Here is a 13,440-nt window from a genome sequence, read left to right on the forward strand (position 1 = left end):
GCGAGATGCAGGGATGACCCGTCATCCAGGAGGAGCCAAGATAAAAGGGATGGAATGGGGTGGATAGGAGTGGAGTATGTGGGGATGGAATGGGTGGGAGTGGTTTTTATGCCTTTGTTTTTATGCCACCTCATTTGTAAGGGAAAAAACTTTGGTATATGTATAAAAAACACGTCCTTCTTTAACAAACACCAACGTACCTGCTAGGTTTAGATTGATAGTTGACAAGATTGCCGAAAGCTTTGGAGTGCGGGTTAAAGGGCTGTGCTGGCATGCTGGAGGACCCCGTGGGCGTGACGTTACTGTCCGTGGTGGTGGTGGTCAACGTAGTGCTGGTGGTGATGGGCGATGGTGTTGCTGTGTGTGATGACTGCTGTGTGCCCGTTTGTGTAGGGCGCGACAGCCCCCACACCGTCGTCACCACGGACACGGCACCTCCTCCTCGGCCGCCCACCCACTCACTGCAACGAAGTAAAAGAACCTTCAGGAGTGGGACAACGTACGACAACAAACATAAACAAAGCGCCATATTACAACAAGCGTCCTGCGATCACGCATCCTACTTACATGTACACAATCGCTACGTAACATATCTTACCATTTAGCAAAACATCAACACAGATAGTGGTTATGTTAAAAAGGTGTTGTGACGACGCAGACAATCAGAAATATAAATGGTGACATAAAAGTAATAATGTTTAAATGGTATATATGATGTTGATAAATATGATACGTGTTTAGAGTCCAATAAATATGCAAAGATAAATACCAGGTAGTGAATTTGGTTAATAATAATCATAATGGCAATAATAATGATAATAATAATAATAATAATAATAATAATAATAATTATATTACATGATACTACTACTGATAATAACAATAATAATTATGATAATACTAATAATTACAATAGGAAAAATGAAGTATTTTCACATATTTTCGTGACAGTTGCATCAATACATTTATGAAAATATCACGAAGAAATACAATGAACATCAAGCAACAAAATATATATTTCTACAATTCTGGAAAATCATGGGTCAGGTGTCGATGTCCACGATTGCCGCCTGACGATTTTATTCAGTTATGAGATCGCCCGCTAGAAAAAAAATAAAAAATAAATCCAATGCCTTCTAGGAAAGTATTTTTGTTACATATTCTTGCTGTCCCTAGACTGTTTTATTCGGATATCGAGACACCATCTCCTCTAGAAAGGGTTAATGGAATCTGTTCTCGGTGGTATTAGACAGTTTTAGTGTGCTTGGATGAGGGTAACCTCACGAACTGGCAGGATTATTTCATTCTATCACTCTACCGCAGGCACACACAGAGTTATTGTTCATAATGAAGCAAAACGTTTCAATCCTACGCAAAATAATAATAGTAGTAGTAGTAGTAGTAATGATGATAATAATAATAATAATAATAATAATAATAACAATAAAGAAATAAAATAAAAAATAAAAATAAAATATTGTATGAAAAAATAGTACCGTGATGAAATGATTAGAACCTCAGAAAACGGGGAACTTAAAAATGGGTTCGTCTTCAGCAAAATAATAATAACAAAGAAATAAAAATAAAAATAATAAAAAATAAATAAAGAAATAAAACAAAAATAATTAAATAAAAAAAATAGTACCGTGTTGATTAGACACCACAGAAAACGGGGAACTTAGAAATGGGTTCTGTAATCCCAAGAGTCCAAGCCCAGCACTCGAAGCGAGAACACGACAGATATGCCCTGCCAGATGACCTTATTTTGTCGTCATCCTAACGATTCCATCCAGAAGTCAAAACGCTGAATTAAAAGCAAAAATAGATCGAGAGGATTATACTGATAACGAAAACATAACAGGATTGCATGCTCCCCAAGTCTGCGACAATTTCATCTCTCCTTCACTGGTGTGGAAGCTTGTTCTAACGTTGTCCACAGGTCCAGTTGGATAAGTGGGGGAGGAAGGGAGGAAGGGAGGAAGGGAGGGAGAGTGCACAGACGAACCCAAGATCACATAAGGTCGATACGAAAAAAAAAAAACTGGCATATTTACTGTAATCATCCCAGTAAAGACTGTAGACATAGTGGGGAGTTTCATGTGATATATCGCCACAAGGAATGCATTGGACGCGCTCTAGATGCTGAGCAGTCCTCTGTGCCTTGGCGAGCACTGCCCTCTGCGCGGTTTGCCTGCAAAGACACAACCCCCCACCACCCTCCCGCCTCCCCCACCCCCCACCACACGCGCGCATGACTTCACGTGTTGAGAGCCCCCCTCCCCCCATCTCTCACGTGACTAAACAAACACGCCTTGAGAGAGTGGGGGGGGGGGGTGAGTGAAGTGGGGGTTCGAATCCAGTAAAGAGTCCGGCGTGACCCTTACCTGACGTCAAGACGCCATGAGAAAACCAAGGGACTGACATGAAGACACTTTGATGCACAGAACGATGTATATAGTTGTTTGAGAGCATGAGAAGAACACAAGCTAGCGAGAATTTAAGCACGCGCGTGTTTGTGATTCACCATACTCTTGAATCACGTATTGGACTCGTTATCGACAGCTACTACCCTTCCGGAAGAGAGCTCAGAGCCCATATATGACCGATCTATGGGTAATGCTGTGACCTCACACCCACGCACACACAACATCCCCCCCCTACAAGAGTTGGAGTAACGCCTCGCAGCGCAGCGATACAGAAGTTATTTCAGCCCTGGGCGGGATTCGAACTCAGACCGTCATAGTGGCGGTCGCGATCGCTACCACCGTGCCATCGAATCGTGTGTGTGTATGCGAGTCGTGTGTGTGTGTGTGTATGCGAGTCGTGTGTGTGTGTGTGTGTGTGTGTGTGTGTGTGTGTGTGTGGGTGTGTGCGCGCGCGCGCGCATGCGTGCGTGCGTGTACGAGTTCTACAAAATGCGTCATCAGGTTGATAAGGCTAACGCTCAATTATGGATACAAATAAGGAGGGTGGGAGGAAAGGGGTGGGGGATTAGAAAATAAATATAGCTTTTGTGTAACTTCTCTCCCGGTTTATCGTTCCTACTCTGACTCAACCCCTTCCATAACCCTTTTTGCGATTATCTTTTCTACCAGCCCCACCGTCATTTTGGGCTTGTTTTGGCTCCTCCTCCAGCCCTCTCTCCCTTCTTAACAACCTTTCATTTATCGCTCTCCATCGCTCCCATATTTTGCCCGGTCATCTCTAAATAATAGCTCTTCCTGTACTATTACTACCACTACCACAACCACCCAACCACCATCACAACCACCAACATTGCTACCACCACCACCTCCTTCTGTAATACCACACACTACCACTACCACCATCATCAATCCCACCAACGTTACTACTCCCACCAGCACCTCTACTACAACCACCAATGTAACTTTCGTGACGCTTTGTGTAGACCGCATTACTTGAAAGATCCTGATAATTTCGTATAATTATAACATTCACTGAACATTTAGGTTAACAGAAGGGTAAAACATAATAATCAATATCCATACATCTTTATCAACTGTTTAGGTTAGGATTGGTTAGGTTGGGTTGGGTTAAGTTAGGTTAGCTTCGGTTGGGCCGTTCTTCCCTATCAAGGGAGGGGGGGTAGTGTGCAACCGACACAATTACCCCTTTTTTCGGGCAGCCAGAATAAAAATGGAAAGTGTTACTCGACACGAAGGGTGCCAGCAGCCGAAAGGGTGTCAAGAAAATGTATAAACTCGTTTGACAGGAGCCAGGGTAATGGAAAACTGGCACCCGGTAAGGAAGAAGCTAATCGTTCCCACCTGAACTAACACCACCCTGTCAAACTCCGGGGTGACCTACCTTGCGAAGACCCAAACTTCTTTCTTTTCCTTCTCCTACTCCTCATCTTCCTCTTCGTTCTCCTTCTAGACCTCCCACTCCTCCTCCTACTTCTCCTCCGCCGCTGTGATCGCTGCCAGCATATGCAAATACGCGTCCAAGAACCATAATGCGCCACACGGCTTTATACGACATCTCAGGACCGAATCATTAGGTGAACCAACAAAATTACACTTATTTCACGAAAAAAGTCTGATTCATCCCTTCCGCAATAAGGGAAAGCGGGGAGAGAGGGTCAAGGATTGGGGGCTGGGAGAAGGATGATAAGAAAAGGGGGAGGAATAGGAGAGGAAATAAGAAACATTCAACATTCACCTTCACCGCGGCGAACAAACACGCACATCGGCAGCGATTAAACCCAGACTAACTTGGATTTCCATCGCGACGTTGCCTGACGTACGATTCTACGACATACATGCAGACATGACCTCTTTGTCGCGATCGAACGTGGCCAGGCACAAACACACATACATGTATGAACGATTGCACATACTGGATATTTGTATCATACACACACACACACACACACACACACACACACACACACACACACACACACACACACACACACACAGAAAAATGTGGACAAGTACGTGACCGGCCCGTGACATGTCCTTGCATGCAAGTGCCATGTAACACTCAACAATTGTTCTGTCCCATAAATTTTACAACTAATACCTCCACGAACTCCCAACCAAAAAACATTTTAATTTCTTCGTGCAGGGGAAAGGGAGGGTGTGTAACAAGGACGGAGATCTATCAAAATAATTCATAACAACAAAGTGAAGGTATAATTGAGACTTGTTCGTATAGTGTTGACAGTTGAAGGTTGGTGGAAGGAAGAAAAATATTCTATGCTTTACTTGTATTGTTATATCAATAGTGTTCAAATGCGCATATGGCTTGGTAACACTCGCCAGTGATTTCGTTTTAATAATAACAGAATTCAAGATTTCATTCTTATTTAGGTCGGAATCTACTATATGAATAAAACCGTCTTGCATTTTCAAGACTGAATGTACCAGTTTGCATCAAGTCAGTGAACTCCAAAGTTATTATTTATTTATTTATTTCTTCTGCAACACCACGCTCATCTCTGTGAAGAAGATAACAATTTCCACGCGATTATGGATGGTTACGATATTCATTGTTCAATGGTGCACTTCTGGCCTGCATTCTTCGAAACTCTTGTTTGCATTATCAACAAGCAAACGACATGACGTCACATTACCACTTCGGATTAATACAACCCTTAATCCTTTGATCCTTGAATACTTTACTACGACTTTTATTCAGCCGAAGGAAATCATTGAACTAGTTTCCCTAAAACTAGGATTATAAGACTTTAATGGAAATAAGTAACCCCATCATTAGGAATACTGTTACATCCAATGCTAACCTTCCAAGATACAGTGGACTCCTAGCGGTCAGGGCGTATATTTAATTTACAAATTGGTAACAAACGCGTCTACTATACCTGATGAATAGAATGAAATATTGCCAAGCAAGATAAGGTATGATCGAGCTAGTTACGGTTGATAAAATAAAAGGGAAGGGGAGGGTTGACGAAGATAGATCGAGACGTTTTTCAATGCTGATTAAAAATGCATGGTTGTTGCAACAAACCAATTCTGTCTTTCCTTCTATAAAACATTCATAGGACGTTTTAGGAGAGAATTTCATTCTCTTACAAAATAAATGATACTCTCTTTGAGAACGGATGATTTCTCCCAGCTGAATAAAACAGACTAGCGAGCCAAAACAGATTCCTTAAAGGTGACCAAACTGGGGCTAGTCGATTTAGGATTTCAAGTTCGGGACAAGGTGATGTTTCTTAAGATTCCTTTAACAAATCTAACATACTAGGATATATAATCATTTCTTAATTTGAGAACCTTTTTCACTAATTCAAAAACAACAATGTTGTGGATGAGATCTAGTGTTTGGTGTGCTCTTAGCTTTGAAAATTTGGTCTTCGGCACTTATTTACATTTTACCTAATCTGAATAAAACCGCTTAATGACAATTAGAAGCAAGATATTACTGTAGTGTGGGAGTTACGGGTCATTTCCTCTATCACCTACCTAATCGACACTTTCCCTCCCACCCACTCCCTCCTTCCCGTCCATCCTCTTAAGTACACGACCCGCCTAGTCCCCCCAACTCTATCTTCCTCCATATCTAACCCCCACCCCCACTCTTCCAAACTCTCCATCTCCACACCCTCCTCCTCCTTTCACCTCCCTCCATTCCCCCCGCAACCATACCGCTGTCTGCTGCGTGGGTGCCAGACGTACAAAAGCGAGCGGAATTCGACGGGAGGGAGGGTATGTTGCCAGACGTATGATCATGCCGCCCCCAGAATTCGAGGGGTTGTCGGACGTACGACGCCCCCAAGAATGCGCACGCTGTCGGGCGTACGACGGCGACGCGCGGAATTAATTTGTTGTCAGATGTACGATAAGCGAGAGCCAGGAATTCCGCCGAGTCGGGCTAAACGCTCGCTCACCTAACTGTTTTGTGTTCGTGGTCTCAAGTTGTCAACTAACAACGCCGCGGCGTTGAGTGGTACGGCTTAGTGGATGTCACTGACGTGTCATCGCTAGCGTAGCATGTTAGTGCTTTTCGTGGGGACATTCCTACGTGTTAGAGGAAGATCCTGACTTGCTTGTGCGTGCATGTGTGTCTGTGGGAGGGGAGGGAAGGGGAGGTAATTCAGTGGGGATGTCATCATGTAGAATGAGAGGAACCAGTGGTGCTTGAGGGATGGCTCCCAAGTATTAGTACGGTACTCCACATGTTTGTGCAAGACTACTGACGTTATACCTCCATCACACACGAATCTAAACACCTCCATGTCATTTGACGGAATACACAAATGCTAATATTATCCCCACTTTTAACACGGGACTGCTATCCATCCTGTCGTTCTTTTCACCATATTACGTAAAACAACTTTTTTCTAAATGCAAAAGCCAACAAGCCCCTTTATAAGGACGGGGTGGGGATGGGGAGGGGGGTTAGTCAAGGCATACAGCTCGCCAGAAGCTTCACACACTCCACTCACCCTCCCTCCCATCTGAGCGCTTTATTTACCAGACCCTTAATTAATTAGTGAAGAAGGATCACACCCTGCGACCCCTACAATCCCCTACTTGGATATGTTAATTACGTGATGGGAGAGAATAATTCACACATCTAGATAACCATCTTTAGAAATTTTGTTTTGGTTAGCTACAGGGAGGTGAGGGGGTAAGAATTCCGCCCTTTGGGGTAGAGTGGGGGAGTAAAGTATTTTTTTTTACTGAATAAAATCATATGGCGTGAGAGTATGTGTGTATATATATATATATATATATATATATATATATATATATATATATATATATATATATATATATATATATAGCTATTGACTTGGCGTCCATCGGGTTTGTTGGTACTGGTTTCCGTTCATCATCACTGCAGGTGCGGAGGGAAGGGAGCCGTTGAAGACGATGAAGGAAGCGGTCTGGGAGTTCAGTTTCCGGGGGAAGCGTTGTCGAGATGGACGGAAAACGTGACCCGAGACATGTATGTGATGAAGGATCATACCCAAAACGTATATTGTCTTTCTTTCAATTTCATTTTAATTCTGACTGAGGTTGTGTACAGCCTGCCTAACCTAACATATATATATATATATATATATATATATATATATATATATATATATATATATATATATATATATATATATATTGGAAAGTCTCCGTGATGAAGTATCGAGCACCCCAGTGGACATAACAGTGTTAGGTTCTGTTGCAGAGTGAGGCAGTCCTTGAGGCGACGCTGGAACTTTATTCCCAAGGCACGTTTACAACCCTGCAATTGAGAGCGGCCTTTAAGCTCCTACCCCTGTAACTTGCTCGCTGTAAACGGGAAGTTAGCCAACTTGCCACCTGCGGAAGTTGAGTTGTCGCGTCTATTTTCCTTACAGCGACTTTCCGGTCACGTGATCCGAGTAGCGTCGTCTCACCCCCACCCCTACCACCGTGTCAATATCACTGTCGTCTCACTTTACTGCCGAACATATTTCATCAAATTTCCCTCACACAAAAGACGAGGATTTTTTTTATCTCTGAAATCTAAAATAATTACAAATATCTCTAAACTTTAAAGGTACATCGAATTGTAAACAAGAGTGGCATGACTGTAAACAAACTTTCCGATATTTAGATACAATATCAAAGAGCCTTCACGTTCCCAGTGTCGAGTATACAGGAAGGGAATTAAAACGATCAAACTGTATTTGGTTGATAAAATAAATGCTTTGGTATTTGCTGTTGTGCAGTCTTGCTGTCTGGTGAGTGACGTAGAAAATTGTCTTCTGTTTATTTTTGTTTACCAACACTAACGGCGAATCTTTTCGTGCAAATATTTGTCAATATAAACCTTTCAATTTCAAAACATGCAAAGAAAACGAAGAACTTGTTTTCAGAAGTGTTTAGATAGGAACAAAAGAAAATTGGAGAGAAAAGTAGAGAACATTTTCATAATTGCTTTCTTGATATAATCCAGATGATATTCAATGACCGTTTCATTAAGATATATATCAAAAGCCTATTTCCCCCACACCGTCCACTTATCGTCCACCCCTCCAAACACAGCATTATTCGCACGTCCATGTCTTTATCATGATTACTGGCTGAAAATACTTTTCTCCTATGTAATGTAAATACTTATTTACCACGTACATTAACTGGTGTACTTTCAGCTACTGAATTAGCTACGTGTCGACGTGAAAGGGCCGGTGGCGGGAGAGAGAGGGTTACTTGATGATGGCCGTGGATAAAGAACTTCTGTCGGGGTAAAGGCGGGAGTGATAGAGACGGGGGCGGGGGGAGTGGGTTTCGATGCTGAGAGCGGAGGAGGAGGAAGGGAGGAGAAGGGTGGGTCCACACTGGCAGAGCAAACGTACACGAACGCGATCAACTTAACCTCTTAAAACTAACTAACCACTCTGTACTGGGTGGTCACCAATTACCTCACTCTACTGCTCCCTTCCAGGCTACTCTATTCAGCTTCGGTGGCAATTGAGAATAAAACGAAACGACTTCATTCAATGAAGTGCCGGTTCTTGTAGCGAGGTGTATGGCAGAAACTGGGGTTCATCGCATTCTTGGAGGCAACAAGGGTTTGGGTGGGGTTGGGGGGTAGGGAGAGGGGGTGAGGGAGGGAGGGGGAGGGGGGAAGGACGGCCAAGTACCTCAGTGGGTCTGACCATTCTATTCGTGCGATGTCCAGACCGGTTGGGGTCGATGACGAAGGCGGGGAAGGCGTATCGTGGCAACCAAGAACACAATGTAAACATCGAAGTGGAGAAGGTGGGGGGAGGAGGGGGCTTGTGTGAATTACTGTACTCAAGAATATAAGTTTATAAAGAACTGAGCATTATTACTTTACTCACTTTGTTACCATTACCATCATTGTTACTAGTGAATAATGATGATGATGATGGCAATAGTAATAATAACTATAATGATAAACTAATAATAGTAATGATAACTAACAACGAAACGATACTGATCATTTCAATAGCTAATAATAAAAATATCAGTAATAGTGCTGACGATGACAACTAATACTACAATAATAAAATAATTACCATAATTATATCTATTGTTACGATATAATTTTTGTTATCTACAACCACATCGGGCGTCGTCACAAAAGTTTATTTCTACTTAAAATAACACGATTTTTATTCCCTGGGAATTTTCCATTCTCCTCAGTCGGTACTGTTATCATTAGTATTATCACCAATAATTAGCATATTGCTAGAACTAATTACATTTATTAGTATATTGCTAAAATTAAATTTATCATATTAGCATATTACTAAGATTAATTAAGTTTTCTTCAACGTTTGAGTTCGATTACCGTTGGATACGAATGTATTGTCGTCATTTTCTTGTACGCTACAGTTCCAGTATCGGCCCTGGGTTAGTTAAATGTCTGTTCATTATCGCCTGTCAGTTTATATACTGGCCACATGTCTGTCTGTCCATTCGCCTGTCTGTCTGTTTGTCTGCTCTTCTTCCCAAGTTCAAATCGAAGGTAATGGGTTGACGACGACCTCGCTGACGTCGTGACGTAAGTGTGACGTCATTAGACGCGCCCTAATGGTGCTCGCCCATATGCAACGCCGGCCAATCACCTACGCAGGATCATTTGGTTTGCAGGTTCTCTGGCGCTCTTTCTGCGCTTCTTGAATCAAGACGACATGACGTCATGTCGTATCGCCGTAGACTTCGGTCGGTGAAGAAAATACAGATCTTACTGGAGCCAACATCAGTTGAAACTACGTATTTTAATCTGGTTATCGATCAACAGTTCTATTCAACAAAGGAACGGTTATCGAGCTAGGAGTCATTAATCCAACTTATGCAACTTTGACATCAAACATCCAAAACCACTCATAACAGCCATTGTAAGTTCTCTTTATTGTATTCTATACAAAATCCGCTCAATGACACTATACCTCATCCTCCATCAGTCTCCATGCTTGCCACACAGTCAGATGGACCTCTTTTATCCTCACTCCCATCCTTCATCTCTTCCACATGTTTCTCCTCCTTCTTCCCGCCTTTAGCATCTCCCCATCCTTATCGTCTTCCTCCTCTCCCTCCTCTTTCTCGCCTCCTTCTTGCTCCAGTTCCTACATACTCATTTGCCTGTTCAGAGCCGGCTCGAATAGTCTAACTTTTTACGAACAAGTTCTAAGTTGAACAAAAAAGTCAGGCTTTGGTCGCAACAAAATGTCAACAGTGGATATGTTCGCATGAGGGGCAAGGAATTGTTTATCGTGATTGTAAAACTAAGCTTAATAATACTTCTCACCCACTGGTCTAATACTTTCTTAAGCGTATCTGCCCTTCTAATACCAAGGTATTTGTATGTATGTATGTATGTATGTATGTATGTATGTATGTATGTATGTATGTGTATATATATATATATATATATATATATATGCATATATATATTCAAAGAGAATTGCTTCACTGATTCCGAATTCAGCCTCGCACAAGACAAACGAGCGTATGGCGTCACAGCGTAAAACCGCTACAGCATCACGACTCCGTTATGCAGCAGATGCTCTCTCGGATTGGAACTTAACCAAATAAAAATCAACGAATATTTCAAATAATGGCAATTGTTTTCTGGTTGTCAATAAATTCTATTTAGGATTACTAGATTATAAATCTTATCGCTAGCCATTTTCTAAAGCTAATGGAAATTTACAAGTAGGCGATTCTTGAATAAAGACTACGTAGCAACAGCATTTTAACTATTCCTATATTCTCTTAAGGCAAAAAATCGTATATATATATATATATATATATATATATATATATATATATATATATATATATATATATATATATATAAAGGTAATGTACAAACTATTCAATCATGAAAGAACACTAAATTTTCAGGTATGTTAAATTACCCTCCCGTGTAATTTCTACCCTCAGAGGAAAATTTACCCTTCCCTAGGAAGCCCGATGTTAAGTGATTACGAAAGCAGTAGCCAATCGATTCTCTGTCCCCTTCACCCCAATGGACACGGTAATACCTTATTGATTCTGTTGTAGCAAACCCCAAATTAATTCATAGCTACGGGTGGGCTGATTGATAACAAACATAAAAATACGTTGTATTAAGAAGGTAAATATTCAATCAAGTGGCATCCTTTTGTCGGTTTCTAAATAGATTTTAGGCTGGCGGGCGGCTTCTGGAACGCAGAAGTTGAAATCCGCGGGAACATCTCGCTCCCTGCCTCTCCTCCACTCACTACCCCCCCACCAGATTTCCCCACTCCCCCCCCCCCAGCATTCTAACCCCGCTCCCCTTCTATGAGAACGGTCACAGGCTCACCGTAAACGCAAGCTCATTGTCTGTCTGTCTGTCCCGCTCATCGGCCCATCTGTCGGTTATCTTGTCTCGTGTCGAGTGGGGGGAGATCAGTTGGATGTTGGATGACATGATGTACATTGGATGTAATTGAGCATTTTCTCTATAACACGTACTTACAGTGAACACACACACACACACAATGCTTGGCCGTGAGTCTCAAATGAACAAAATAAGGATTGGTGATAATAACAGATGTGCATTAGGCCCTTTCGTCTTACATTCGAGATACACACAAACACACACAGTGGCAAATATATTTCGGTACATAGCAAGGTGGAATGAAGGAAAAAATATAAACTAATAACCCTTGGTGAACGCTTTTCACAAATAATAATAAATTAATAAATATATAAAATAAATAAATAAAAAATAAAATAAATGTCACCAGAAATAATTTAAACCCAAACATCACAATACTTGGAAAAAAGGAACACGAAAACAAGTGCTGCCATGGAACTTCTGAAAATTAGAAGTTAGATGGAATGATTTCAACTTTTCCAATAAAACTCACTTAGATAACAGCATGCGCGCACGCGCATACACACACGCACTCAGGCGCGCGCGCACACAAGCAAATGAAATGGTAAAGGGAAAGGTGCTGTTACTTCCGAGATGCGTGTAGCTCTTTCATTGACAGGAGTGGGTACTCATTTTTTTTTACTAACTGCAAAATGCTACTAGCCGGCATCCCTGACTCTCTATAACATGTCCCCCGATCTCTCCGCTAAAGTGCAGAACCCGCTTGCCCAGCGCGTTCGACAAGAACGCACCTCCCGCGCACACGACCTGTGATCCCAAACAGCGCACAACCCCCATCGCGTCAGTGCACAACCGGCTCTCTCGACAACGTGGGGGGACGTGGTTCGAAGCCTCAGTTGCTTGCAGAGTTCCCGATCTCAATCACAGAAGCCGAAGACGTCCGGTGAGAGACATCTCTCCCTCTCTCCCTCCCAAATTCCCGGCCGCTGAGAGGCACAGCAACTGTCGACCGTTAGGCATCCGAGAGATCGTGACACCGTCTCCTTCCTCTCACGCTCAAGTCCATCTCCCGCCCGCTACCGAATCTCTCACGTCGATTCTGCTTCGGTTCGCTCCAAAGATGTGCTCCACGAGTCGACCTTAATCCCCTACTGTACCTGGAAACACTTTCATTCACCGACATGGCTCCTTGTCCCCTCTGTGTCCCATCAGTATCTCTTCCGAACTGGGTACTTTTAGTTATCATTGTTATTGATTCAATATTTTATACATTAGTTTTCAATGTCTTTTAGTTCTATTTATTTCTTTATTTACCTTCGTTTTCTCTGCTGCCAAGTTATTCCATATGATTCCGTGAGGCCCTGTTGGTAGCAAATTGGAGTACTTTCCTGAATAAATACCTTCTTCCTTTAGAGGATCTGAGAAGACCTTACATTCCCACGGGAGGTCTCCGCGCCTTCAATTGGCGGTAAGGCGTCCTACCTGCACTTCTGACGTCACAGATCTATAAGTGACACGATTCGAACACGTCTCGGTTTGTTGTCACGGTTCCTATAACAAGTGACAGTCGCTTGGCATGTGCATGAGACAATGATGTCGCAATACAGAATACTATATAAGGCACAAGTAACT

General features: G+C 42.3%; 1 protein-coding gene across 3 annotated transcripts in view; it reads right to left on the reverse strand.

Annotated features, from left to right (window-relative positions):
• tna (Zinc finger MIZ domain-containing protein tonalli) overlaps positions 1 to 13,440 on the reverse strand; it is a 117,744-nt gene that overhangs the window by 32,543 nt on the left and 71,761 nt on the right. For all 3 annotated transcript variants that reach the window (XM_076199896.1, XM_076199897.1, XM_076199898.1), the window contains one exon: positions 201 to 461. In XM_076199896.1, the coding sequence (XP_076056011.1) occupies positions 201 to 461 (261 nt within the window). The remainder of the gene's footprint in view (positions 1 to 200; positions 462 to 13,440) is intronic.

This window comes from Oratosquilla oratoria, chromosome 16, assembly GCF_046742065.1.
Source record: "Oratosquilla oratoria isolate Oo_2021 chromosome 16, ASM4674206v1, whole genome shotgun sequence".
In the NCBI taxonomy this organism is placed as follows: domain Eukaryota; kingdom Metazoa; phylum Arthropoda; class Malacostraca; order Stomatopoda; family Squillidae; genus Oratosquilla; species Oratosquilla oratoria.